The 26828-nt window shown below is 39.1% G+C and overlaps 1 protein-coding gene across 1 annotated transcript; it reads left to right on the top strand.

Moving 5' to 3' along the window:
- Positions 1 to 26053, top strand: HTR7 (5-hydroxytryptamine receptor 7). The gene is made up of 2 exons (XM_064514028.1): positions 1 to 665; positions 24803 to 26053. The coding sequence occupies exons 1-2, from the start codon at positions 142 to 144 to the stop codon at positions 25551 to 25553; spliced, it is 1275 nt and encodes a 424-aa protein (XP_064370098.1). The 5' UTR covers positions 1 to 141; the 3' UTR covers positions 25554 to 26053.
- Positions 26054 to 26828: the final 775 nt, after the last annotated feature.

Genomic DNA, 26828 nt, shown 5'->3' with positions numbered 1-26828 from the left:
TGAAGGCAGGGCCCCGGCGGGCCGGGCCGCTCCGCTCCGCTCCGCTCCGCCGGCGGCGAGGGGGCGGGCGGCGCCCGAGGAGGAGCCCGACGCCCCGGGCAGCGGGGAGAGCCGGCGGCTCCATGGGCAGCTCCCGCCACCATGGTGCTCGCCGCCAACAGCAGCCACCTCTACGGTAACCTGCGGCCCTTCGCCCTGGAGGACCCGCGGGCGCTGGGCGGCGGGAGGATGATCGCCGGCTCCTGGCCGCCGCGCCTGGTGAAGCTCGCCCCGGCCGGCACCCCGGCGGCGCTGCCCACGGCGAGCCCGCTGCCGCACAACGACTCGCAGTGCGGCGAGCAGATCCTCAGCTACGGCAACGTCGAGAAAGTTGTCATCGGCGCCGTCCTGTCCCTCCTCACGCTGCTCACCGTCGCCGGCAACTGCCTGGTGGTCATCTCGGTGTGCTTCGTGAAGAAGCTGCGGCAGCCCTCCAACTATCTCATCGTCTCGCTGGCGCTGGCCGACCTCTCGGTGGCCCTGGCCGTGATGCCCTTCGTCAGCGTGACCGACCTCATCGGCGGCGAGTGGATCTTCGGGCGCCTCTTCTGCAACGTCTTCATCGCCATGGACGTCATGTGCTGCACGGCCTCCATCCTGACCCTCTGCGTGATAAGTATCGACAGGTGAGTGGCCGCGCCGCGCCCGCTCCTCGCCGCCGCCGTGGCGCTGCTCCGCGAGGGCTCTCCGCTGCTTGCGGCTTCCCCCGCGCGGGGCGGCCGGGCCCCGCTGCGCCGCTTCGCTGCCGTCGGCGCGGCGGCCGGGAGGCGCCGGAGCGCAGGGCTGCAGCCGCACCGTGTGCGCTTCCTCGGGCTGGCTACGGCTAACGGGGCATTTGCAACCGGTTTACATCTCGCAGCTGATCTACATCTCCCAGCGTATGTCTTAAGCCGCTTTATACCCTGGGCAGATTTGAGCTGGTTCTTCTCGAGTTGGTGACAGCGTGAACCCCCTGAATTCAGTGGAGTTTTACCTGCTCTGAGGAGACGCGGGAATTGCAGCTTATTAGGTGTTTTATCATTGCTATGGCACAGTCTCAGAATATTTACACTTCAGCTGACAGAACCCATTTTTGACAAATAAACTTAGTGCTGAAGGAGAAGTTACTCTATAATACTTGCCTTTTTCATATTTCTTCAGTCGTCTTAAAAAAAAAAAACCAAACCCACCATACTATCCTTGCTGACATTTAACTTCTTCCAAAAGATACAGATACTGAAGCAATAGGGAGGTGTATACAGACTGTAGAAGAGCATACTAGGAATTAATTTCTGATGTTCAAGCCAGGCCTAAGATCTCCCTTTCTGCCCACATCTCAGCTCTCCTCTGCAGAGGAAGGTCAATAGGTTCTATTATTCTATGGTGGTCCAATCCTAAAATAATTTGCAGAATGTGTTTTCCCTCTTTCATGGCATCCGTCCCATACCGGGCATTTTAGCATCTAGAGGGAGACTGTTTTCATTACGACTCAATACAATTAGCAGAAATTGAAGAACCTCCTAACTAGACTCTACAAGTGGTTTATCTAGTCCAATATCCTCTTTAACAGTAGCTTGTGCTGGCTGCTTCAGAAGGTTTTTTGAAAGAGCTCTGCATTAGGTCTCTACAAAGAACCAGTCCTTCAAAAGTGTTGCCCACAAACCCAGAGGTTGTTTCACGCCAAGCGGCTTCACAATTTATAGTCATTCCAAAACTTTAACTTCTTTATAAACACTCCCCACTCCAATGCTATTTAGTGAATTCTACCGTGGCCAGCAGGTACCTGAACGCTGCTAAACATCTTGTAGCAGTGAAATACACATACGGACTTTAGGTGAGTATCGAAGTATTTTCTCTTGTTGCCTTAAAGTTTGCCACCTTTTAATTTAGTTCCAGTGTTGCGTGAGATGAATAGGCTGTTTTAACTTCCTAATATTATTCTTTGTTTTTGTAATCTACTTATTTTTAAGGTAATTGATTTCCTTTTTCCACTCTCTCCACACAGAAGTGGTTCCATTCTTTGATCATTCTTGATGTCCATGTCTGAACTCTCCAACTGCATTTCTGATAACTTTTGTGAGACAGGTGAACATAATTCAGCTTTTTTATCCAAGTAGGGATAGATGATTGATTCACACAGCAGCATTGTGGTAGTTCAGTCCTACTCTTTTCCATTCCTTAGCTTAAAATTTGAGGCTGCTGCTGTATGCTGAATAGAGATTTTAATCGAACTAGTCACAATGATGATCTCGTCTCACACTTTCTTCCTTCTTTCCATTCTTTCTCTTCTCCCCCTTCCCCTCAAAGAAATACTAACAAGGGACATAGCAGTGCACCTAGAACTGAATATAACTGAATATAACCTATTATGAATGACTGATTTTCATTTAAAAATACTGGTTTAAACCGGAATTATTCTCCTTTTGTCTTTGCATATTCCTACTTCTATTACCAAATATTTATTCAACATGGTCTCTTCATAACTCGTAATTATGTTGCCTGCTCCCTACTTGAAGGCAAAATTTGGCAAACCCTGGTGCTTTAACCTCTATTATCCAAATCCATTATGGATTATCCATATGATGGATAATAGTATAAATAGAACATCTTAATGTGTCTCCCATTAATGGGGAGACCAGCCAGCAATTCATTAGCAAAATGTCTCTATCACTTGGCAATAGAGAATTTTAAAACTCCATAATTTGTAACTCTATTTAAAAATACACAATCTTACACTGTCGTAACAGTGGTTCATCAGGCCAAAGATTAGCTTCAGATGTTAATTATTCTTTGAATACTGAAGATGTATAAAATAGGCAAACCAGAGAAATGATGAAAATTAAATGTGTATGATGAAACATAAGCAACGTAAAATTGATTTAATGGTTCTAGTTTACCTAGAATTGTTCTTACATTTATGTAGCTGGGAAAGCTTTGATTTAGCACTGGGGGAGACACATCTCTGAATAAATGAGAACCACCAGATAAAGTATTATTTTTTGTACAGTAGCTTGTAAATCATGATGTACATAGTTATTAGAGGTTCAAACCATTTGCAGGAAAGAACCCACGGGTTTGATGGAAACACTTGTAAATTTTATATTATGTATGAGGGAAGGTTCTCTGATGATACAGTCCTTGTATTCCCAGCACAAAGAATATACATATAATATGAACCAGGAAACCCAGAGGCAGGGAAGAAATGAATGAAATTTGCCATCATTCAATTTGCCATTTAGATACATTTAAACCTTGTAGCACAATTGTTAAATGCTTCTGGGGTCACATGGGAGCCCTTTGCTTAGGGAGAAGGGTTAAGATAGGATGAAACTGAACATTTTTCAAGAATAACTGTGAATTGGACTGCCACTTGGCTCTTTTGGGTAGTTTAGGAAGCCTTTGTTGTCATCCAGTGAAGTTTCCCTTGAAGGGAAAGAGCTTCACTGTTGCAGGCAGCACAGAGGGACAGCAAAGTTGGATATTTTTAATTTTCATTATTAAATCTCTAGGTTATTTCTGGATCAGAGAGAGATCCTGGAGATGAGAATCAGTCCAAGGTAAATAGCTGCAAGAGTGTCACTGTTGAATTAATTTCAAAACCAGTTTCAAACAAACCATTAGGCAAGGTTTGTAAGAGGAGGTAATACCTTTTATTAGACAAACGAGTATAGCTGGTAAAAAAGAGGCTTTAAGGCTCTTTTGGACAGGATAAACCGAGTAAATTCAAGGGGATTTTTTCCCTTGCACATTAATATGCTACTCAGCTCATGCCACTGATAGCCCTATAGTGCTGGCAGCTGGCAGGCCTACTGTACTTAGAGGTACTTTGCCTCACAGCCCTCAGTGGTGGATGCATTTTTTAACTGAATTTCTCTAGCAATTGGAAAGCTCTGAAGGATGCAGATTAGCATGGAGTCTACAAATGGACTGGCTCACCTGCCCTCAAAAGCATTTTCCTGCATTGTAATGGGCTTTTTTAGCTGCCTTAAGCTGATTCTGTCACATTCTCACTCCCCCATCTTTTCCTAGTCAGACATATTCTGGGTGACCCGTTCCAAAGGAGTGTGTTACTACTGAAAATTTTTCAGAAACTTCTCAAATGATACTTTTTTTGTCCCTCCTAATGTGTAGCATTAACTGGAGAAAGCAGCATGGTCCTGAATGTGGTGGCTAAATACTTCCCTAACAGTTATAGACATGCCGTAGGCCTCTGTATTAACTGCCTAGTGAATGGAAGACTAACATTTTTTTTTTAAGGCAGCGGAATAGTGACCCCATGTCACTTCAGAAACAGGTAATTTCTTAGTAGGACATGAAAGGGCTGAATACAGGGTCAGGGCATTTTTATTTATCAGATAAATATAAGTGTCTAAGGGCTAGCTTAGTTTGAGAACAGCGTTCTTGAGGACAGGGATTTGCAATTCAAAACAAAACCTATCTAGTATCTGAACAGTAGTATCTGAAGTAGTATCTTCAAGTAGTATCTTGTATCTGAACAGAAGGATCTGAACAGAACCACCACTACTTGTTAAACTGCTTCTGCTCTTAAGTCGTATAAATTGCTGTGAGACAGCAAAGTATGTGTTAACATGCTAATACAGGAATCTCTAACTTTGTACAGGGTGCACTAAGAAAGAATCTAGTGTGAAGTATGTCTTTAATAGAACCACAGTAGTGACTTTTCCAGAAAGAAAAGGTCATGTTGTTATCCACAAAGAACTACATTTTGTGGAGACTGTAAGATAGTACCCGTAATAATATCAGGATATCGATTATTGAGCTTTTTTCATGTCATTTCTTTCCTTTTATTCCACAACAATGAAAACTTTCACAGATCTTCATTAGAGTGAGCTGAGATGAGCATGTTATCTCTGAGGTATCTATCTTATTCAAGCTCCCCTTTGGAAGAAGCTATCTGCCTACAGGTGGGTAGGTCAAAAATAAAAATGGATGTGAATGAGCGATGAGCATACTTCTCCCTTTCCCAATTTCATAAGGATTAAATAGGCAGCTTAATACCTGGACACTCAATATTACCTTCACTGTACTCTCCATTCATCATATGGGGGGTAGCTCTGTAAAAAGGAAGCAGGTGCAGAGACTTTGGCAGGATAATTGTCCCTCAGTGAATGGTAATCTACTTTAAACATTTCTTATTACTGTTTTTTCCTTTAATGCTCTGTTCTTCTGGCTCTGAATTATACCAAATTTGGATTCCTTTACATTTATGAGTCAGCAAAATTCAGGGGTGAATTGTAAGGGGAGGCTGCAAACCATATCTTAGTGGGTGAATGAATATCTAAAGGGAATTAATTGAATTTAAACTGGTGCGGTTTGCCTGCTGATTCATCAGGTTCTTCTGACCCAAGATAGCTACAGAAATCCTGTTTTGGAGATTATCCACTGAATAACTGCATAAGTAGCAATTTTTAATTCAATTTAAAAATAACTCTGGCTTAGAAAGTAATAAAGAACATAACTACTCAGATACAGTTTAAGAATTATAACACTTTCCCCACACCCACACAAGTAATTAAACACTTTCTGGAGAACTTTTCCAGTCTGTGTCTAAGCCAGCATTAAATGAGTATTACAGACATCTATTAAATTGATGAAGATTTAGGATTTATACACAAATGATACAAAAGCAGGACTTTTTGTTGTTCTGGAGATTTTTATACACAAGGATCTGCTTTCTCTCCCATCCCTGTTTGGTATCTTTTGCCATACTCCAAAAAAGTATGAGTACTTATGCATCAGCTTAGAATATGTTGATCCTAAACACTCACCAAATTCAAATTTCCTTGATGCATGCTTGGGAACTGAGGAGGCCCAGTGCCTCACAGGAGGGATTTAAGACTACATCCAAATAAAGATTTAAGCACTTCAAATAGAATCTGGGTGTCTAAATTCTGCCTAAATCCAAAACTGAAAATCGTGGCCTGAAAACCCTGTCAGTAATTTCTTAAACTTAGTGGCACCTAAGAGCCCTGTATGGCTTTCTGTTTGTTACAAAAGCTTTTCCTGTGCATTTAGGCTGTGGGTGGAAAAGGCTGGAGTCCAGTCTGCCAGCCCTGCTCCATTCCTTCGCAAAATGTTTGTAGAGTATATACATATAGATAGATACCGACAAAAAATGTTTTATGTAATATATTCTGGATCTAGAATAAATATAGGTACCCACCTGCAGTGTCCCCCAAGAGATTTTTATTCCCTATATATTACCTGTATCATACTGCAAGAGTTCTTACCATTGCTGTGGATGGCTCAGATTTACTTGTGTCCTTGTAGTTCCTATGGGCTAGCGCCAGCTGGTTCTTCGTTCTCTCCTAGGAATATGAGTTTTGTAGATTCTCATTTCCAGGTACCCTATTTTATGCTTTATTTAGGGAACTTTCATCCCTGGTATGAGAAGTGTGTAGAATAAAAGTACTGATATGTGAGGATTTTCTTTAAATGCAGTCTGTAGGTAGTGAGTTTCCTAAGTCCATTGATATAAATGTGAAGTAGGTTCCTTCATACCTCTGCAAGATTTAGGTCCTGGTGCCTTGCAAACAGTGGAGCTTGTAATGTCACTGAAGGCTTGAGAAAAGAAGAAAGCTTCTATTTACACAGAAACATCTGAAGGATCAAGAAAAAGCTTAAAGGAATTGCAGAAAAAGTATGTGATGGAGTTACTGAAATTAAGGTCTATGTTGCGGAAGAAAGTTTTGTGATCAATATGGCAGCTTGTTCCTAAACACCACCACCACAAGAGCCATTGTTTCCATTGCTAAACCCATAAACAAATGTGCTCTAAGTCTGTAAATAACTTATTCTCTGTCTGACTGAAGATACAAACAGCAATGTCACACTAATAAGGAAAAAACAGATATTTTTATTCCTTGCCATGTAGTTTTTCTAGTTTAGTCAACTTAATATTCGTCCTTTGAGTTGTTCTAATTTGTTTTTGCAGAGAATTTGTTACTGAACACTTCTTCAATCTCTGTTTTATTTACATTGAAAAGAGACATGATGCTAATTCTTGGCTGGTTATATTTAAGTAGTGTTACTAAAAGGAAGCCATAATGCATGGAGATGCAGGGTAATGTACAAATGATAGGGAAAAGATGGCTGTAATTGGTTATGTTTGAAGATGTGTGTGAATGGGGAATTATAGTTGAATCAGTAATGGGAGATTTGCAGTTACACAACATTTACCTGAATGCCTTTGAAATTAGCTTGTTACTTTTTTTCTTTCACGTTTGAAACTATCTTCTGTTTGCTCCTACCAGGATTTAACATTGGATGAGTTTTCAGAAGTGATTTGGGGGTCTCTAATTCTTGGGGGTCCATCCAGACATTTCAGGGGAGTCTTGTAGTCAGAGGTAAGGGAATATTACTTCACATTTTTGCCAAGCGGGCCTGTTAATGTACTGGAAGAATAAACATCCACTTTGAAAATTAGAAGAAAATTTGAACTGCTTGGCCAGCATTACAACCTGATTCTTTTACCAATGCAAGAAAGAGCAGCTGTCTGGGAAATATTCCATTACCTAGACCATACTTTGATCTTAAAAGGAAGAGTATTTTTCTAAATAAAAAAATGAATTCCACAGCTATCTCAGAGCTGTCAGGGCATTTAAATAGTATGTAGCATTCTGAAGACATTTGGAAAGTGAATTTTTCCTTTCAAGGTCACAAAAAGATTTTCCATGAGTGAAAACAGATTGGATTTCCTTCAAGATTCACAGAAAGAACATAACTCCCTAGAAACACTCAGTGTTTGAAGGTGTCTTTCAGAAATATCTCCTAATATAAATTACATGAATGCAATAGACATCATCTCGGAAGGACAGTGTAGAGTAATTTGTGTGCACTCATATCAAACTGTTTTTTCCTAGTGAGTTTTTCTCGAACTGAATGAATATTATAGAATGAAACACCAAACCACCTGTAGTCATTGTGCAGTGGTTGAAACAAGACTTCCGTATTGTTGATAATACACTTTCACAGCCTTCTACAGGAACAGAAATTTCACAAGGAATGTTCTTTAACTTTTCTGGAATAATTTACTCTTAAGACTTATTTATGAAAAGCCTCTAAATTATGTAAGAGGACTGTTTTATTTCTTTGAAGGAATGCAGTCTTGTTTTTTAATGCTGTTTTTGAGCTTGAAACATTTTATCAGAAACATTTGTGGCAAACTTAGAGATAGAACATCCCGTTTCATCTGCAGCTGATATTGTACACGTGGATCTGTCTTTCAGGTATAAACACCTCTTTTTTCTCCTCTCAGTATATCACGTAAAGATCTGGCTCTTCCTGTATAGATTAGGAAATCTGAAGAAAGAGCCAGCCATTTTAGTTCTTGCATAGATATAAAAGAGCTGGAGAAACAGCTGAGTCTGCCAAGATGCCCTTGTCTTATAACAAAGATTGGAAAAATGTAATTACAAATTCTAATACCTGAGTTGACAAAGTATGAACATCATAAAGCAATGCTCACAGCAGTTTTTTTCTGAATGACCAGTACTTTTTTAAAGGACAGATTAATTTCTTTCAGTTGGAAGGCTTATAGCTTTTAGTTTTTCCTGTTACACTGGATAGCCAGGCACTTTTATAGGACTGATTCGTAATATGTCTACTCCTATGTATACTAAAAATGGAAAAGGCAGATGAAAAATTTTGAGCAAACTCCTACTATAAGGGTTGAGTTTCTTTCCAAAAGTCTCCAGTAATAAAATATGTAATGGGGCTGGGTAGTACTGTGCAGAAAACACCATATTTGTAATGCTAGCACTGTTTCAGCAGATGAGAAGTGATTTTTTTCTAACCATTTTAGCCATATTCACTTTAGAAATGCTTAGATTTGCTAGACAACAGAGGCTGAAGGAGGCTGCTTAGAAGTATTTGGATAGAGCAAATAAGAATTTTGATGTGCATATGCTAAGGTCAAGAATCAGTTGAAAATTTCATTAGTTTGAGTGACTTAAAAGGACACTTTGTTCTTTAATTGAATTTTAAGCAGTATTCATCACTACAGTGTTTTTATTTGTAAATTGTTTTGCATAGTGGATATATTTATAGCATACATTGAAATGACTTGCTGACAGCTGCATGAAAGCTATCTGGGAGGAGAAGGTCTGCCTGAGCTTGCCTGTTTTTGCAGTTGTGGAGTGGAAGTCTTTGAGTGATACAGACCAGCTCCTGTACTTGGGACAGTAAAATAGCCTTTGGTGCTGATAACATTTTTTCTGATTAATTTCTTTTACCAAAGTTTGCAACATTTGGATATCTATGTTAGCACGTTGGGAAAAAGGGCTTTTTGTGCTATGTCGTGTAAGAAACATGTCTAAGGGTGTGGTCAAACTTAAATAGGATTTTTAATCTTGCAAAGTTGATCTAAAAACTTTTTTAGAATGAGATTTCTCTTTGTAGTGGAGAGAGAGGATTCATGTAATTTCATATTTTTGCCCTTAAGATTGTCTGACAGGTTACAGTTAGTGATTTATTTGTCTGATACTTTTGTATAGCCGTGTTTGAGATAACTGAGGAATAATTTAATTCTGTATAGTTTTATGTACCAGCATTTGAGATAGCCTCCATTTTTACCTGCTGCAGTACCAGTGACAGCACAGATTGCTAATTTGTATTTTGTCACAAATCTTAATCAGTTACTGATTGAGGTTTCTCAGGCCTTTCTTCACACTTAGTTTTCACTGGATCACCCTAATAGGTGATTAGGATACATGAACCAGTTCAGGTCAACTTGCCCTTAGTTAATTCTCTCCCTCAGGTTTTAGAGACCTGTTTCACAACCGGCAGAGAATATTCGATTTCTTTTATCAACTTGGAGAAGGGAATTGAGGATTTTTCTTGCCAAAGAAAAAGTTATTTTTGTTCAATCTCTTCTTGCTATAGGGGTTTCAATTTGCCAAGATTTTGGCAAAATAAAAGTTCTAGTCATTCATCCTGCTAAGCACTGATTTAGTTCTGCTTTTGCTAAGATTGACACACTCAGGTTGGCAAGTTCCCTTGTTCCAGGTCTGCTGTTATGCTTGATTTTTCATAGTATCATTGCAGAATTTTGTGGACAGGTTGCTGCTGGTAATGCAGTGGGCATGCTTCAAATCTAAACTGTACTCCTAGAGAGACAGGACGAGATATGGCCCAAAGTGAAAGTCAGCAAGCTCCTAAAAGAGTTTGAGCACCAAGTCAGCTAGAAATGCTGAGAATGCACATTGGTTCTGCCAGCTTAATTCAAAGCTAGATTGGAGCTAGATCACAAACCTGAGGCAAATATTTGTTCTAATAATAGACATCATATGTTATGGCTCTTGTAAAGCTAGATTTTGGCAAAAGATGACTATTTCATCAACCAAAGACAGAAGGAATAAGACATCTACATTTCAGTCTCTGTGATCATAAAGACTCCAATGAAATCGGTCTATGAATATTATTACATCCCTTTTTTTTTCCTGAAATTCAAGGGTTGACTCTCTTGGCTATAAATAATAATGGAAAATGAAAATGATTTAACAATTTGGAATCATTTGCCAAGATTAAGGGTGTGCATGCACAAAACTGGCCCCTATGTAAAGATCAGCATAGAAATCTTCAATTACAGAGTTAAAGGTACAAGAGCTTTCATAGCTTGTTTGCCACAACATACATGCCCTTCTCTTGCTGACATCAGTAGGGGTATGTGCATACAGACATATATAGGCATCTGGGGAGAGCTTGTCTCTATTTTGTTTGAACTAATATAACAGAATTAAGGAAGGAGTGCACAGTGACTTTGATTTTGTTATACCTACCTATTTATTCATAAAGCTTTATATAGAACATCTAGATTGTCTGATAGGTATTTTTCACATATGGGTGGTGCCATAAATATTAGCACGTGTACAAATCAGATAATGAATTGTATCTTAGCACTAAAAAAGTTCTTTGGCTAATGTACAGACAAGAATGAAAATCCTGATTGTTCTGTTGCAGTTAACATAAAGAACTGATACTTGCAGGGAAATCAAATCTGTACTGAGCTTTCTGTGCTTATCCTGGCCAAGGAGGGAGACCAAGGAGGGGGTTAATATCATCTTGTACAGTTATTGCACTGTAGAATAGTCATAATTTGGCTAAAAAAGAAAAAGCAAGGAGGGGCATTGTAAAAACAGCTTTTTTTAAAGTAACGAGAAACCAGGGTGAAGTCTATTCTTAGAGGTACATTGTATCTTGATGAAAAATCTGGCAGCAAAGTTTTTTCCTGAGATATGTCAAGGAAATGGGTGGTTTTTCAGTTTTGTCAAAAACTCAAAGCCAAGTTTTTTAGCTCAGAGAAATGTTAGTTGAAAATAAAACTGCAGGGAAGGTTGGTTGTTTACTTTTGTTTACCATTTTTTATGTGCCTTTAAGGAGACTGGGGGAAGTAGAGGTAGAGCCACCTGAAAGGGTAACACTGTCCTTCCCTGAGTGCTGTCGGTCCTGCAGAGTGTGACAAGGAGGGGAGTCTGAAGAGAGGAGCAAGCAGCAGCCAGCCAGATCTTAAGGGTAATGGAGAAGCTTCCCAGGGACCGGAGGAGACTTGGCAGAGTTTGCTGCAACTCAAAAATTCACCGAGTTGGGTAAAAACAGAGTTGGAAGCAAAGGCTTGTCTGCAAGGGCACAACAGTTGTGGAGAGTTGTGTACAAATCTTTTTACTTCTATATTCCCTGGTTGTGATGACTTTTTCTGTTTAAACACATCAAATTTCTGGTTTTCATTTAAATAAATTCTGACTTTTTGGAGTTGAAAGCCCTCCAGTTCTTTTGGGGAGGGCTTACTAGAGGAGAAGACCCAGGCAGACACATCTTGGGATCTTCTCCCAATAACCTTGTATCCAGTTGTGCCAGCTTTATTCCCATTGAAGAATACGGATCAGTAAACTTGCTGGCAATGGAATCAATCATGTCTTCTCATAGGCTATGTTTAAAGTAGTTGCAGTGAGAGATGCGGCCTATTGCCACTGTGAGATAGAGCCCCTGATACAGAGCTTTCTCTAAGTACATTGTTTCTACCTGTTTGCTTTTAATTAGAGATGCACTAGAGACTAGGGACAAAGGATTTCAACATATGGTTTGCAGATCCCTGGAGAGGGAGGGACACAAAAGGTAACTGAAAAAAACAAAGCTGTTGTCAGTTGGTTGCGTTTACTAGTTAGAGGACTGTTCCCATGCTAAAAAATTTGGGGTCTTGCAAAGCAAAGTGAACAACACTGGTCTAGAAGATTTACTCCAGTAGCTGCTATTTAGAAATTGGCCACAGACACAGAAATTAGAAGGTGGAAATGGAAGAAATGAGCACACGTAACAGAATTATACACTACTATCTCAACTTATTGTATAATTTATAATATAACTGTTATTATCAATACAAACCATGAAAACATGTTGTGATTGTCATCAAATATTTCAGATACACAGTAACATTTGCCAGAAGAATTTTCTGTAAACAGTTCTTTATGTGGGTTGCTAAATTTTGTTTATTTGCTGTAGAAGTAGACATTTAACAAATACTTGAAATACTGAATCCCTGAACAAAGACCTAGTGTATTATCTGGCCACAAAATTACATGGATATATTTATACCTGTGACCCAAAACAGCTGCTGACAAGATGCAAAGCTTTTCTTTAATAGTCTAATAAGATATTTTGATGTTAAAAATAGTGTGGCTCCAGCTCTAAAGACTTTTTTTGCATTGTTACACACTTTAGTTTTCCTTTTACCTTAGGAATTTGCAATTGGAAACCCATTTCTTGGCACAAGCAGTTTTATCAACAATGCTGATTGCAGCCTCTCAAGAGCCTATTGTCCCATATTAAAAAGCTATTTTTGCTAAATGAGTTTGGTCATTTCTAGAACACAAGCTTCATTTTTTCAAAAATTACCCAAATTAAAATGGCACAGTGGACTGTTTGCCTATGAATAAAATAACGCAAACAGGGTGCTTAACATTTCCAAAACCTGGTACTTAACATTAAGCTCATGCACTGCTGCCTAGGTGCTGAAATGAAGGGACGATCTTAGCAAACATCTCAAACACTTACAGTTCCCAGTGAGCTCTCCGAGATCTGCAGGCACTCAGCTGTGGTGATTCATCCCACACTGATGCCAAAGTTCTGCTCCTAAATTCAAATACATATTTGAAGATACTGGTTTGGCAATGAGAACTGAGATTATTGGAAACTGTAAGCACAGGAACAAACCTTGGGTATTTTAGTCTTTATCCACACACAGTTTGATGCGACCACATCTGAGAAGAACTTGAGTTGCCAACCTGCTGCAGAGAAGAGCAAAGGCATACTCACTGAGAGGCAAGAGGAAGGGCTGCGTTCTGCTGATCCCACTCATTTCACCACGCTCATGTGTGTTGCAGCATCTGTAATATCATCAGAGAAGAGCGGTCTGGGATCCTTGGTAAGCCCCAGATCCCACTATCTTTAAAGACTTTGGAGGAGGAGGTGGTGATCTATGGTCAGCTGTACCTATTTCTGTTTTAGTATAAAGGTATAGCTCTAAATTCTGGGCAATGTGAAAAGGCACCTTAAAGGCATTTTGACCCCCAGAGCTGGATACATGATCTTTTCTGGATAACCAGTAGTTGAATCTGGGCTCAAATTTTGTCCTTCTGTACAAAAGGCCCAAGAGTAGAGGGCTAGAAGAAGAAAGAAACTCCTTCCTCAGCAGGAGAAAAGCAAAATGTTTATTCTGTATATTGAATGTACTCTGATTTCACTCCTGTGAAGTTGGTGATAGCAGTCAGCGTTGTGTTGGAGCTTGTTCTTTATTTTAAGTATTATAAGTTGCATATAGATATGATTTTGAAAAGGAGAGAAATTATGAAAGATGTTGCTGAAGTAAAAGGATTTAGTGTAGTGGAAGCCTGTTGGGGCAGGCCCTCATTCCACAAGTCAAAGTGGACACTTTATATTCACTGATCTTTTTTCAGGTTTCCTGTCTAGAGATGTTTGAACTTACTTATTTGGAGCTGCCATTGCAGAACTAGAGCTGGTGACAGCTGGAATGGGAAGGCTGAACATCAGGATTTGGATTAAATTCCACTGAAGAAAGGCTTGTCCACAACAAGCTGGAAAAAGCCAGTTACGGGGAACTGCAGCCTGGCAGGCATGAGCTAAACCCAGGAGTTTCAAAATTCGTTAGACAGGACAATTAGTTAGGTAGAAAGAAGTAGTGTCCATTTGATCATTATTTGCCTTATTCACAAACCTTCTGGTAGAAATGAATGAGTATTTTGAAAAATGAGCTATTGAATACTGTGGCTACGATGGGCTGACCATACAGTTTTACCCACTGCTCTTTGGTTTTTGCTGCAGTTGTTCTTTTATCATTAGATGTTTCTACCTTTCACCCTTCTTCAGTTCAAAGGCGTTGGGGGCTGGATATTTGAGTATTCTGAGTGATCACTAGGGGAAGAAGAACCTCTGAAGTAATATTAAATTCCTAGAAATTTTTTATTTCTAGTTTATAGAGGAGGGCTTGATCTGATCATTTTATTTATTGGATTGAAATTCCAAAACATTACTGAATGAGATCTTTTCTGAGGAAAATGACAGCAGGCAGGAGGATTACATATGAAAGCGGAATTTGGGATCTGGAGTATAAGGGTATTGTAAATAAATCTCTCTGTTAAAGTAAGTGCTAAGGAAATAAATGAGGTATGACTAAGAGCTGTGGTAGATACAATAGGCCTCACATTTGTTGATACGAAAGATGATGAAATATGATAACCTCATTCTGTACCACATACTGAGCATGCAATAATGTCAAAATATCAAGTAAAGGAAAATAACTGTTTGGCTAGGTTACAGGGAAGGAATCACCTTATTATCTTCTGGTAAGTTCCTGTTGCAGAAGTTTCTGTTAGAAAGGCCTGTGAACCTTTCTAAAAGGTTCTGGAGTTGCAGATGTGCAATTTGATCTAATCTGTTGCCTTCTCTCCTTGATACCTTCTGTTCATGCTGTGCACCCTCCATTCCTCTGCCTCCCATTCCAAAACAGGTTATGATTTATTCCTGCGATAGGACCTATTCATATTAGGAAGTGAGACACACTTTTAATGCTGAAAAGGACAAGCTACTCCAGAGAGTGCATCTGTAAAAAACAATTCGTATTGTAGCAGATCAGAATGGCATGTTCTGTTATCAAAATATTTTTGAGTATTTTATGAGGTTGGGATGATTTTCCAAATATTTCTGCTTGGAAACTAATACAATTAGAATTATTTTCTGGGGATGTCCACTTTTGGTTATTTCAGAATGAACTGTTACAGTTCATTTGCTTAAATGGAAAAGTAGGACCCAGTGCACCATTATGTTTCTACTCAGTCAATTTAGGATTAACAACAAAAAAACCCCTTTGCAATTGTCCTTCATGAAATTCAGAATGAAGGCCAACTTTAAAGCTTTCATGAAATATAGTAAGACTCTGTTCATCCATCCTTCACACAGCACTGCTAAATACCTGTCAGTATGTGGCTTTGAGCAGAGATAGCTTATTCTGTTTCTAGTAATTGTGCTAGAGTTGTACCTGGGACGACTGAGTTATTTTTTTATTGACTCAGTCTTACAAAAATTCTTTACTTTGCTTGCTGCTGTTGGGATTATTCACAGGTACAGCATCACTGATCTGAATTTGTCAGCAAGAATACATTTGTCTTTGAGGAGATGCAATGTCCTTTTTCATCTTGTATTTTTTATGAAACAGAATTACTTAGATACTTTGGTTGCTTTGGCACCTAAGTTAGTCCTAAAGTTGACATTTCTCATTTTTATTTTGGTAGCAAGTTTTCTTCTTGCTTTCAGACCTATCTGCATTGAAAGTTCCTTTGTGAGAGGACTGTGTTAGTGAAAAGTGTGTTTTACAGTGAACTGTAACAACAGTATTTTAAAAACATTTTTCAGGAAAGGAGCAAAGTTAAAAACCCAGGTGCCCACTCTCTAGGAGCAGTATGTACCTCTGGCAGACATTCCCACAGTTAATATCATGGAGAAACACAGACTCTGTAAGACAATACAAGATGCTTTGTGCATCCTGTAGTGTTAGAAATAAGGCTTCTAAATAAACCTGCTATAGTCTTAGGTTTTCCTTTGTATACTAACATAGTTTATTGATATCCTGTCCATCCAACTATGGCTAAAGCCAAAAACACCTGAGTAGATTAGTTAGTTGGTTATAGAGATTCACCCATAACAACTATCTAGGGTTCAGCAGGGCTCTTGCAAATTCAATCTCAGGGAGAAGCAAAGAGGAGAATGTGGAGCAAGTCCTTCCACTACCAGTTTTTTTTGTGTCTGCAGAGGCAGGAAGAGAAAGAAAGGGGAGGGGAGAAGGCGTATTCTAGAGGGTATTGTTCCTTAAGTGCTTTGTCTGTAGCTAATATGTTTAAATTGTTTGTATTCAGGAAGGAAGAGAGGGGACATAAATATCAGCACATTTAAATAGCTATTCCCTGAAGATACTTTGTTTTAATATAGTGGTATTATCAGTGCAATGGGCTGTGATTTTTCTTTTCATTCATTGCTTATACTATGGAAGTTTCTGAAACACTTCATTTAATTGTACTAAGACATCAGTCATGATTTTCTAGTTAAAGTTGTAGGAGGCTTTCATTTTGAAACACCATTATAACTTTCAAAATAATTCCTTTTAAGCTGATGTTTAGTGTCAACCTAAGCATGACTCATATAGTTAAGTTGGAGAAAATCACCTTAGCCATTTCTGCATTATGGGAGCCTGACAAGGGTTTTTCTTTTTTAAAAATGACGTTTTTCATAGCTTTTAAATCAAACCCCCACGCATTTTAGTTGAAGGTATCTGGTAGCTTACCTCAGGAAACACAAAAAGAACTAGCTATACAAATAAAGCACTAACCTAGGATTGTGATGATCTTGTGATCAAGGTTCTAGGCTTCTTTTGTGATCCTGGGCAGGTCAGTGAACAGCATTCAGGCTGAAAGCCTGATATGCTCTGGGCAAACCCTGATACTCAGGTTCCCTCATCACCCAGACCAGAGCTCTCTGCAGGTCCCTTCCTGTGTGTTTAGGCTTTCTCCTGCAAAAACCAAGGTGCACAGGAAGCATATGTCTTACGGCAGTAAAGTGTCAGGAAACAACTTTTGACTGGACCCAGGAACTTGGGAACTCTTCTACCTTTGTCAGTTCTGCTGTAGTTGACCTGGACATCCCTATACCGTTTCGTCAGTCTCCTCCTGAGAAAAGGCTCAAGGCCTGGAGTCCCCCCACTAGATCTCCACCATTGGTCCTGGGAGACTTTCCAGACTGCCTCAGCTGCAGCCACCTAGACACCCTTCCATGTGCTGTCCTCAGACACTTCAGTACCTCCTCCAAGGCCCTCCTAGAGCTTGCTCTGCTTTCAACTTTTTTGCAACACATACATCCTAGGACCCACCTTACTGCCATATATCAAGGAGCCACGTGGCCTGTGTATATGTGCCTGCATACATGTGGGAGGAGAAGATGGTAGGCAGAAATGCTAGTTGAAATAAAGACACAGGCCCTGTAGACTATCAGCCTGCCTCGTTGCTCACCTAAGGCATGTTTGTGTTGGTGTCTGGTAGAGCACAGAGCTAAGAGAAAACACATTGCCACCTTTGTTACAGCCTACCTGAGTGTTTGCATAGAACAGGACAGTCCCAACACTGAGGCATGTCTGGTGGTTGTCTCCTGGCATGTCTCCAATGGCCTGACTGAAGCAAAGAGGCTGGCTGGGATCATGAGCACTCATCTTTGCCAGAGGAAACCATGGGAGTGAATATAGGAGGGAAAAGACATGTGGTCTTTGTTAATATGTTTTGAGTTTGAGAACTAAAACCCTAGCTGAAGACAGTAAGGCAGAAAAAGGACGTGTTACAACTGCCACACACACTTTCTGGCAAGAACTTGAAATCTTTATTGGCTTTTGGGATGCCCCTGGGCGTGAAGGAAGAGAGATAGGGAGAAACCTGAAAGAGGACAATGTGATTTTAGTCTCTTTTTCAGTTCCTAATCTGCAAAATTCATTCTTTTTCTCCATTCCTTTGTTCTCTTTTGCTCAGGAACCGTCTCTATAGAACAGAGTAGGGATTTCATCTCAGCTGGTGCTTCAAGAAACCACACATTTCCTTAAAGTCATTTTGCCCCACAGCAGGGACAAAGCAGCAAACAAAACTTTTCCTATCAGCAAAACATCAGTTGTATGGAGTGCTTTTGCCTGTCTCCATGTTATCCTGATGACATCCAACTCTTGTTTTCTAAACTGGTTAGCCCATTGGATCAAATCATGTTCAGGGACTTGAACCTTATCTTCAGTTTTATAAGTGGCTCAGGCAACTGAGCAAAGGGATCATCAAAGGCTCTAGATTCTCTGATCATGTCAGACCCAGCTTCTAACAAGCAGTTTAACTGCCAGAAGAACAGTGAAGCTTATTGTGCAGGAGATAGAAATGCTTGGGAGTAAGGATCCGAACATGTTAACTCCTCATGAATTAAGGGCCATCCTAAACATGACTTCCAGTCTTTTAAAGCATTCCTCCCCAATTTCTTTAATAAACTCAAGCAAGAATAGAGCCTTTCATTTCTCCTCCAGTGTCTTACCAGCATCCATTGGCCCAGCCCTTCACCCCATCGACTCACTTGCCGTTTTAAATTCTCTAGACTGGAAAGAGAAGGACAAACATATATAATTCCCAGTACATCTCTGGATCCTCTTCCAGAGAATTGTTGCGTATTATCTATCAAGGAGGAGTGGGGTAGGGAAAGGAAACACTTTCGAACGCTGTATGTAATTAACCCTATTGCACTCAGTAAACAAACAAACCACCTGTACGCAGGAGACCAGAGATGAAGAAACCCACAAAGATGGGCTTCAGAAAAAAATCAGGCATTTTGAAAATGTTTAAAAATAAAAGGTCTTTCTTTTCAAGCATCTAAAACAACAGATACCAAAGCGTACATTTAAGATCTTTCATGTTATGGCATTCAGCATTGACTAAGAAGGAAGAACTACAGGTTTGACCATTTCTAAGTAATGCAGTTAAGATCAGGAATCTGGCCAGTGTGCTGAGACTTTTCATGGACTATATACTAATTTACTATATGGGAAAGATACAATGTTTAGCTAGATGGAGTATAGAAATAACTGAACAAAATTTTTGTTTTCCCACTGAGCAATGGTCTGATTTTGTTAGAGCTGTTTGTCTCACTTTAAATTGCACAGTATTTACTGTGGAGGTTTTAAAGTAATCTAATACATACTGTGAAATCAGCCATATATGCAATGAAATCAATAACTTGATCCAGTTCTGGGAAGGGGAAGAGTATTTATTTTACTCCTGCCGAAGTGTCCTCCTCTTCCCTGACAATAAACTGGCAGGTATCATGATGTGGTTATGAGGCCAGTTTGTACTGCAGAAAGAATACATACAGTACTGTCATGCAATAATTAACAAGGTTACTTTTACATTATAATACCACAGTCATGCACTGTAATGCTCATTGTATCAGCACGTAAGTCTTTTTGTGTTTCTACCCCTTTACTTCCATCTCATTTGCTTAGCTGTGTAATGAGAATAATATTTCGGTGATTGTTTTGTATACCTTATTCTACTTCTGTTATGGGTTTTTCATGCAGCTGTAACAGAAATAATAGATTTGATCATTTTTTAACATGTTATTTTTACATTTCATTTACTGTTTAATGTATCAAAGTATAAGGAAAAATCATTCTAGGCAGATCGCTATAGTAGGAAGAGTATTTCTGAATCTTAGCAAGCTTTTAGGAATGACCTCATGCTCCTATTCTTATGTGGTGTCTCCTTAATGCTGCGCTGAGTTGAATAGAAAAATTATGAAAGATTGTGAGAGAATCACAGACACCAAAGGAAGATCAGTAGATTAGCATCATTCTTCAGAATAAGTTATTATTGCAGGTGAATCATTAGACAGGGTCCTACAGCTGTGAGCTGGCAAAGAAACAAATACAAGCAGAGAAGCAATGAAGCCAGAAAGCTGCTGTACTAGAAAAATAGCACAAAAGCAAAGAGGTAGGCAATTTTTATATCTTTTTAAGAGAATAGTTTTATGACTCTTAAAATAAGAAAATAGGAAGGACTGAAAAAACCTCAAGCTCAACTCCAATCAAATTGTAAGTGACAACAGAGCACTATGTCATGATCCCTGATTGAAATAGCTGTACTGTGCATCTGTGTAATTTCCATTGCAATTTTTCCAGTTTTATTCCTTAGTGGCACATTCTGCTTCATAAAAGCAAAGCCAGACAGTGAAAGATGCCAAGCTGATTCTGGAAGAATCCTCCGATTGATCCTCTGATAGGTCAGATGAGTGATAGCAAGTTACCAGCCAGTTAAGTACTGACAAAAAATGTGGACTAATTAAAATGGAATTCTATCGACAAAGTACATTGAGAGCAGTGACAAAGGAGTTTCTTGTGTGTGCTTCAAAAACAGCATAAGTGATCTCTGCATCATGGTACATGAAATTTATTTGTGGGTTGTCAGGAGGCTTGAAAATAGTTTTAAAACTCTTAGCTGTTAGATTTTCTATTACTCTGTGGCTTTACTCACAGTGAAGAGCAAGACCTCTTCATGTTTTTCCTATTTTTTAGCCAAATAAAACAGGTAATAAAGTAAGATTTTGGACACAGGACCCAAAATTGGGCCTTCTTATTACCCTTTTCTTCCTTTTGTTAAAGTCGATGTAACTGTAGCTGTTAATTCTGTTTGCCTCAGTCTGTTTTCTAGATATTTCAAAAGGTGGGGAGACTAGACCAAGTTCCCAAAGTAGCTGTAAACACTTCACCATTTTTACAGCCTAAATATCGCAGGTATATTTGGCTTTCTCAGGTGGGAACAAACATAAAGAAAAGGAAAAGAACTTTACTACTACTGAAAAAAATCAGGTTCACTCCACAAAAATTAAATGTCATGCTTGGTTAACCTTCAATGCTACCAAGTCTGGCACTGCTGCTTTTTCTTAACTATGGTTGGAGGAAGAATTGATATCTTCTTCTACATCTACAGAAGCCACTAATCACTTCAGTCACAAATAGAGAGTTAGTCAGATGAAGATGATGAGAAAGATTATCCTGAAATGTTTTTCTGGTGATAACTGGCTGACTACATGAACTCACTTGATGGTATTGCAGATAAAACAAACTACTTTGCACGATTTCCTAGGTTAGAGAATGAAATAAATATATTTACAAGAAAATAAAGTTGTATTGAGCCTTTTAGATTTTATAATCTAGTAACATCTAGTGGCACTCCATGGCGGTCCAGTCTCCAGCTTGATAAGTACTGTGCAAGCAGTGACATTGACAACCATCATGACAAGCAAATAGCTAAGACAGACATGAATGGGAAAAGGAAATACAAAGAGTCACAGAAAGATCATGCGCCAGAGATGGAAACCAGGATCAGTGGATTCCCATTCCCTCTGTGATATACTGTTTTCCGTATATGTTACGGCCTAACACTTGCTGTAGCATTGAATATATTGAGCACACTGTAATAAGAAATGTCTACATAATCTACAGTTCAAGTGATCATGGAGACTGTGTTAGCCCTGAAGGGTACAAACTATTCTCTGTGGTCATTGTAATGCATCAATATCAAAAAAGCCAGAATGGAAAAACAAAAAAACAGGAAAAAATAAAGAATGCTCTCAGGAGCTCTCTTATATGGTTGTAATGGTTTTACTACTATCTGTAACAATTTAGAGATATGGGAAAGAATACTGGAGCACAGGGAGGCAGATTCTTATTAAGAGAAAGGAAAAGAAGACATTCATTTACCTTTTCCACTGTTGGTAGTCAGTGGGTAAATGTGGCAAATGGTGATTGTTCACAATAGCTGCTGATAGCACACTCCAGCAGGGAAGGAGCTCTTTGTTCTGTACCTGCATTTGAACAGGACTCCAGGAAGTGGATGGCAAGCGATAATTATTCCACCCTAGAGCTGGGATGCACTGTGCACCTCAGACCTGAACAAGGCTGCAGCACAGTAATTGATTTCTAATCCTCCAAAGGGGAAGGGGAGACCCTGAAGAAATAAGCAACTAGCCCAGAACTGGGGATGTGCTCATGTGCTTACACACACTCATCTAGAAAGAATTTGCTTCTGTCTCTCATCATTTGTCTTCTGTTTGGTCTGTGTTGTCTGTTCTTATTTTGAGCTCTTTGAGGCAGTGAGGCCTCAAGATGGTATATATTTTTGGAATGATATTTTAGTTTAGCTGATTTACCTTTAGTCATTTTTGGAAGGTAATCATTAGAGATTAAGCATTAAAAAGCATATTTTTATGATGAGTTTGACACAATACTTTAGAAAATCATGAATTCATTAAGTCTTGGACACTCTCTAGTGTATTAGACAACAGTAGTGATTTACATTATTTTGAAGTTGCAACTAAGTTTTCAAGGGTAATGGATTTCATCTATGGAGATAAAAAGATAAAGAAGGTTCCTTCATTTATGTCTGCTGACTTCTTTTCCTAGCATACTACATTTAGCAAAATGGATAAGGCATGCTGGTGTATTTTTATGCTAATTAATATAGCATTTTGTGGAGCTCAGATAGCTTCCAAAAAAGTGGTGTCAGTGCAAAACTAATGAATTTTAATTCTTTTCAGTATATTTCTGCTTTCATGAATTCTTTTGTTATATTCTGATGCATCAGAATGCACCAGTAGGCATTCAGAGTGTGCAGCCCACAGATCTGATTTTTACAGAGATCTAATTTAACTGTTTTAGCTACATAAGGAAGATCACCTCATAATCATGTTGTTTTTAATGACCAAATGTGTAATAGCTAGAAAAATGCATATCTCAGGAAGATGGACCAATTTTTTTTTTTTTAAGATTTTTTAAAACAACACATTTTAAGTGGCAAGTAAACTTTTTGCATCAATGATATGTTTAACACTTTCATGGATAAATCATGCTATTCTCACACAAATTTTAAGGGTGTGATGTTGTATTTTACCCATCTAACATGCCACTGTTATCACAGAAGGGCTGCAAGGCAACTACTGTTGTTGCAATTATGTTACTTAAAGAGTATGGATCTGTCCATCAGATAGATAAACTCTAGAACTTCTCAGCATTAACTGTGTTCCCCTACATTGTGGAGAGCCTTGGAAAACTCTCAGCTCATTAGCAGTGCAAACAGTTTTGGCCAGTGATTCGGTATAATAGAATTCTCCAGGCAATCTACACTGTGCCCAAGGCCTCCAGGAGTGGATGCCTGACTGTATTCTAATGCAAAAGGTGAGGTGAACAAGGCACAGCCTTTTTTAATAACATGGTCCATGCTCAGGTATCATACTGCTATAATCCCAGCCAATTTTAATAACTATTCTTAGCTCACGGCACCCGCAGGCACTGCTCTAATTGACTTGCACACGCTGTCAAGAAGGGGGCACAATAAACCAGTTCCATCCCTTGTATCAAACTTTCCCTATCAGTAATACATCAGTGATGTTGTTGAGACTCCACAGATCATGAAATGATGCGTCTTTTTATTTCCAAAACTGTAACACACCTGGGTTCTTATATAAAGCAGTAGCACTAGCCATAATTTACTGCATTGCAGTAAAATCAACAATGCAGCATTCGACAGAGCTAGGCAGATACTGATATTTTGATTTGCTAGGTATGCACATATACCTAGCAAAAACATTCTTAATCACATTACTGTATTTTGTGTTTGTAGCCCTCCCAAACCTTCACTTTGTAACTAAATATTGTTACATCTTGAAACCAAAACATTGCTTTGATGCATGAAGTAAAAACATTTCTTTTATAAGCACCGAAGTGAATCACACTGATTTTTCTTCAAAATTCTTTCTTTTGGGGGACAAGGAAAGAATAATTTGAGAAAGCTAATGGAAATTTATAGATAAGTTCCAGCTGAGCAGAATCCAACTTTTGCGATAAAAATGTTAGATGGAAAAAAAAGTCAAGTTCCACTTAAGAGAAACCTCTCATAGTTAGAGAGGAACTACGGAAATCTTCTATAGCTAAGAGAAAACACAGACTTGGGATATTGCTGTCCATCTATGTAGGGCAATAGGGACATTTTATTGGAACAGAATGTGTATTTTAAGCTTTTGCAGTCTGGAAGATGCAGAAGCTGTCAGACTTCATTTTTTTCATGAAACCATGGCACTCTGTAAACATTTTTCTTGTCTGTTTCCAATTATTTGTCATTCTAAACTTAACTCTTGGTAAAACCAAGCTTTTTCTGCCGTCCTCTTGTACTGACACTGTGATGGATTATTTTGTTCAATAAAAGTCTGAATGTTGAAGAAGTGTCATTTCTTTCTAAGTAAATGATAATAAAAAGAATTATGTCAAGAGTAGATTATCTCAGTACTACCATAAGCTTGCAGATTGTTGTTCTTGCCTGAAACATGAAGGTAAGAAAGACAACTCATCATCTCAGTTTGGTGGCAGGGATCTTTATAGCTGATGAATAAGTAAGATGAATGAAACCACTTGTTTTAATTTAAGCATGAACTCAAAATAGAAAGTAGTGTGTTTTGTAGAGTAAGCATTCATCTATACCGATACTTCATCAGACAGTCAAATAAAACAGGTTTCAGAATTTCCTTAATGATCAAAAATTATTATTTTTAGCCAAGCACCTTAAGTTTTATGGCAAACTACGTGAAATAACTTTATCGGTTAACCAAAGCATTATGTAGTAACTCTACATTATTGTTCTAGGTACCTGGGAATAACAAGACCTCTTACGTATCCTGTCAGGCAGAACGGAAAGTGTATGGCCAAAATGATCCTGTGCGTATGGCTCTTATCTGCCTCTATCACCATACCCCCACTCTTCGGTTGGGCCCAAAATGTAAACGATGAAAAGGTTTGCTTGATCAGTCAAGACTTCGGCTACACAATTTACTCCACTGCAGTTGCGTTTTACATCCCAATGTCAGTGATGCTTTTCATGTACTATCAGATTTACAAAGCTGCCAAGAGGAGTGCTGCTAAACACAAGTTTGCTGGTTTTCCCCGGCCAGAAGAAATGGAAGGAATATCTATGAATGGAGTTGTTAAACTGCACAAAGAATCTGAAGAATGTGCTAATTTTTCACGACTCCTTAAGCATGACAGGAAAAACATTTCCATCTTTAAAAGAGAACAGAAAGCTGCCACTACGCTTGGAATTATTGTTGGGGCTTTTACTGTGTGCTGGCTGCCATTTTTCCTCCTCTCAACTGCCAGGCCCTTCATCTGTGGTACAGAATGCAGCTGTATCCCACTGTGGGTTGAGAGAACATTTCTATGGTTGGGTTATGCAAACTCTCTCATTAACCCTTTTATATACGCCTTCTTCAATCGGGACCTGAGGACAACTTATCGCAACCTATTGCAATGCAGATATAGGAATATCAATCGGAAACTATCAGCTGCGGGCATGCATGAGGCTCTGAAGCTTGCAGAAAAGCCAGAATTTGTTCTGTAAGGTCACTTACTCTTTATTATGATAATTTATTATTTTATCACATTAATTTTTTTCTCTCAAATTTGAAAGAAGAGTTATTGGAAGAACCAGCCTTCTTGAGCACTGTTAACACAGTCATCAAGAAACTGGAAAGTAGCAAGGTAAATTCCTGTACAAGCCACCAGTCATAATGAGCCTGGAGAAACAAGACGACAATCTAAAGAATCTGGGTGTAAGGAAAGGGAACTTGAGTACTGGATACCACAGAGGGGGCGCATAAAAGGTGGTGCAGGATTTCCGAGTTGTTGGTGAGGAAAGAGGGAAGTTGGCCTAACCCTTTTGTTTGGCCCTCGGCCCTAGACAACTTCTAGTAGCTCTGGATATTGGATGCATCTTGTATCCTAGAAATTTTTGCTGTAATAAAGACCTGAGAATGCTGAAGAGTTCAATATAATTCATTGCTTTCCACTTTGTTATTATAAAAATAAACCATTTAAGATGAAGCTGAATCAGAGAAGTTATATTGCTTGGAAGTATTCTTTATTGTAAAAAAAGTGTCCATTAAACATTAATTTACTGGATTACCTGGGGATAAACTACTTTGTGAAGTTTAACATTGCCTTTGTACAGACTTTATGGCACTGAAAGAATACATTACACTTAGAGTGTGAATATAAGAGACTGAGTAAAGTCACAGACCACCTCTACTGCTGCATAAAGTCATGCAGCACAGTTATCTGCAGTGCTGCTATAGCAGTTATGCCAGATAAGAGTATTGTCCTATATTGCTAACTTTAATAAGTGATTACAGTTTATTCCAGGAGCTGAGGAGCTGTCTAGTCCAAGTCCATCTTTTCTTTGTCTTTGTTCCACTGTAGTAGTTAATTTATTGTCTGTTTGAAAGCTCTTTTCATTTATTGTATTTTTTTTTTCTGGAGTCAGTAAGAAGGATTAAAATGAGCACTGGGTGATATTCAGAAACATCTAGACTTTATCTACACAAACTGAGTTTGCTCATCACTTCTATTTAAAAAGATTTTAAAACTTGCCCTGAGTGTGAACGAAGAACATTCACAATCCCTAGTTCTAGTTGTTTCCCTCCACAGCAGCTCATCCAAGTATGCGATTCTGCTCCTCCTGACATTGGTAACAAAGCTCTTCCTGCAGTGGAGCAGGGTCAAATCTTTTAACAATATTGCTTATTTACAACTTAGAACAAGAATTTAAAACGTGTAACAACTCATACCAATAGGATGCTTTCAATGGACTTTTGCACTGCACACCATGTTCCAGATC

The sequence above is a fragment of the Dromaius novaehollandiae genome, chromosome 6, assembly GCF_036370855.1.
Source record: "Dromaius novaehollandiae isolate bDroNov1 chromosome 6, bDroNov1.hap1, whole genome shotgun sequence".
Lineage (NCBI taxonomy): Eukaryota > Metazoa > Chordata > Aves > Casuariiformes > Dromaiidae > Dromaius > Dromaius novaehollandiae.
The sequence above is the reverse complement of the archived record's forward strand: the minus strand, read 5'-3'. Positions and strand labels throughout refer to the sequence as shown.

Excerpts from the sequence above, each read along its gene's own strand:
- HTR7 (XM_064514028.1), top strand. The coding sequence starts at position 142 with ATGGTGCTCGCCGCCAACAGCAGCCACCTCTACGGTAACCTGCGGCCC. Across the intron at positions 666-24,802 it reads TGCGTGATAAGTATCGACAG|GTACCTGGGAATAACAAGAC; the intron begins GTGAGTGGCCGC and ends TTATTGTTCTAG.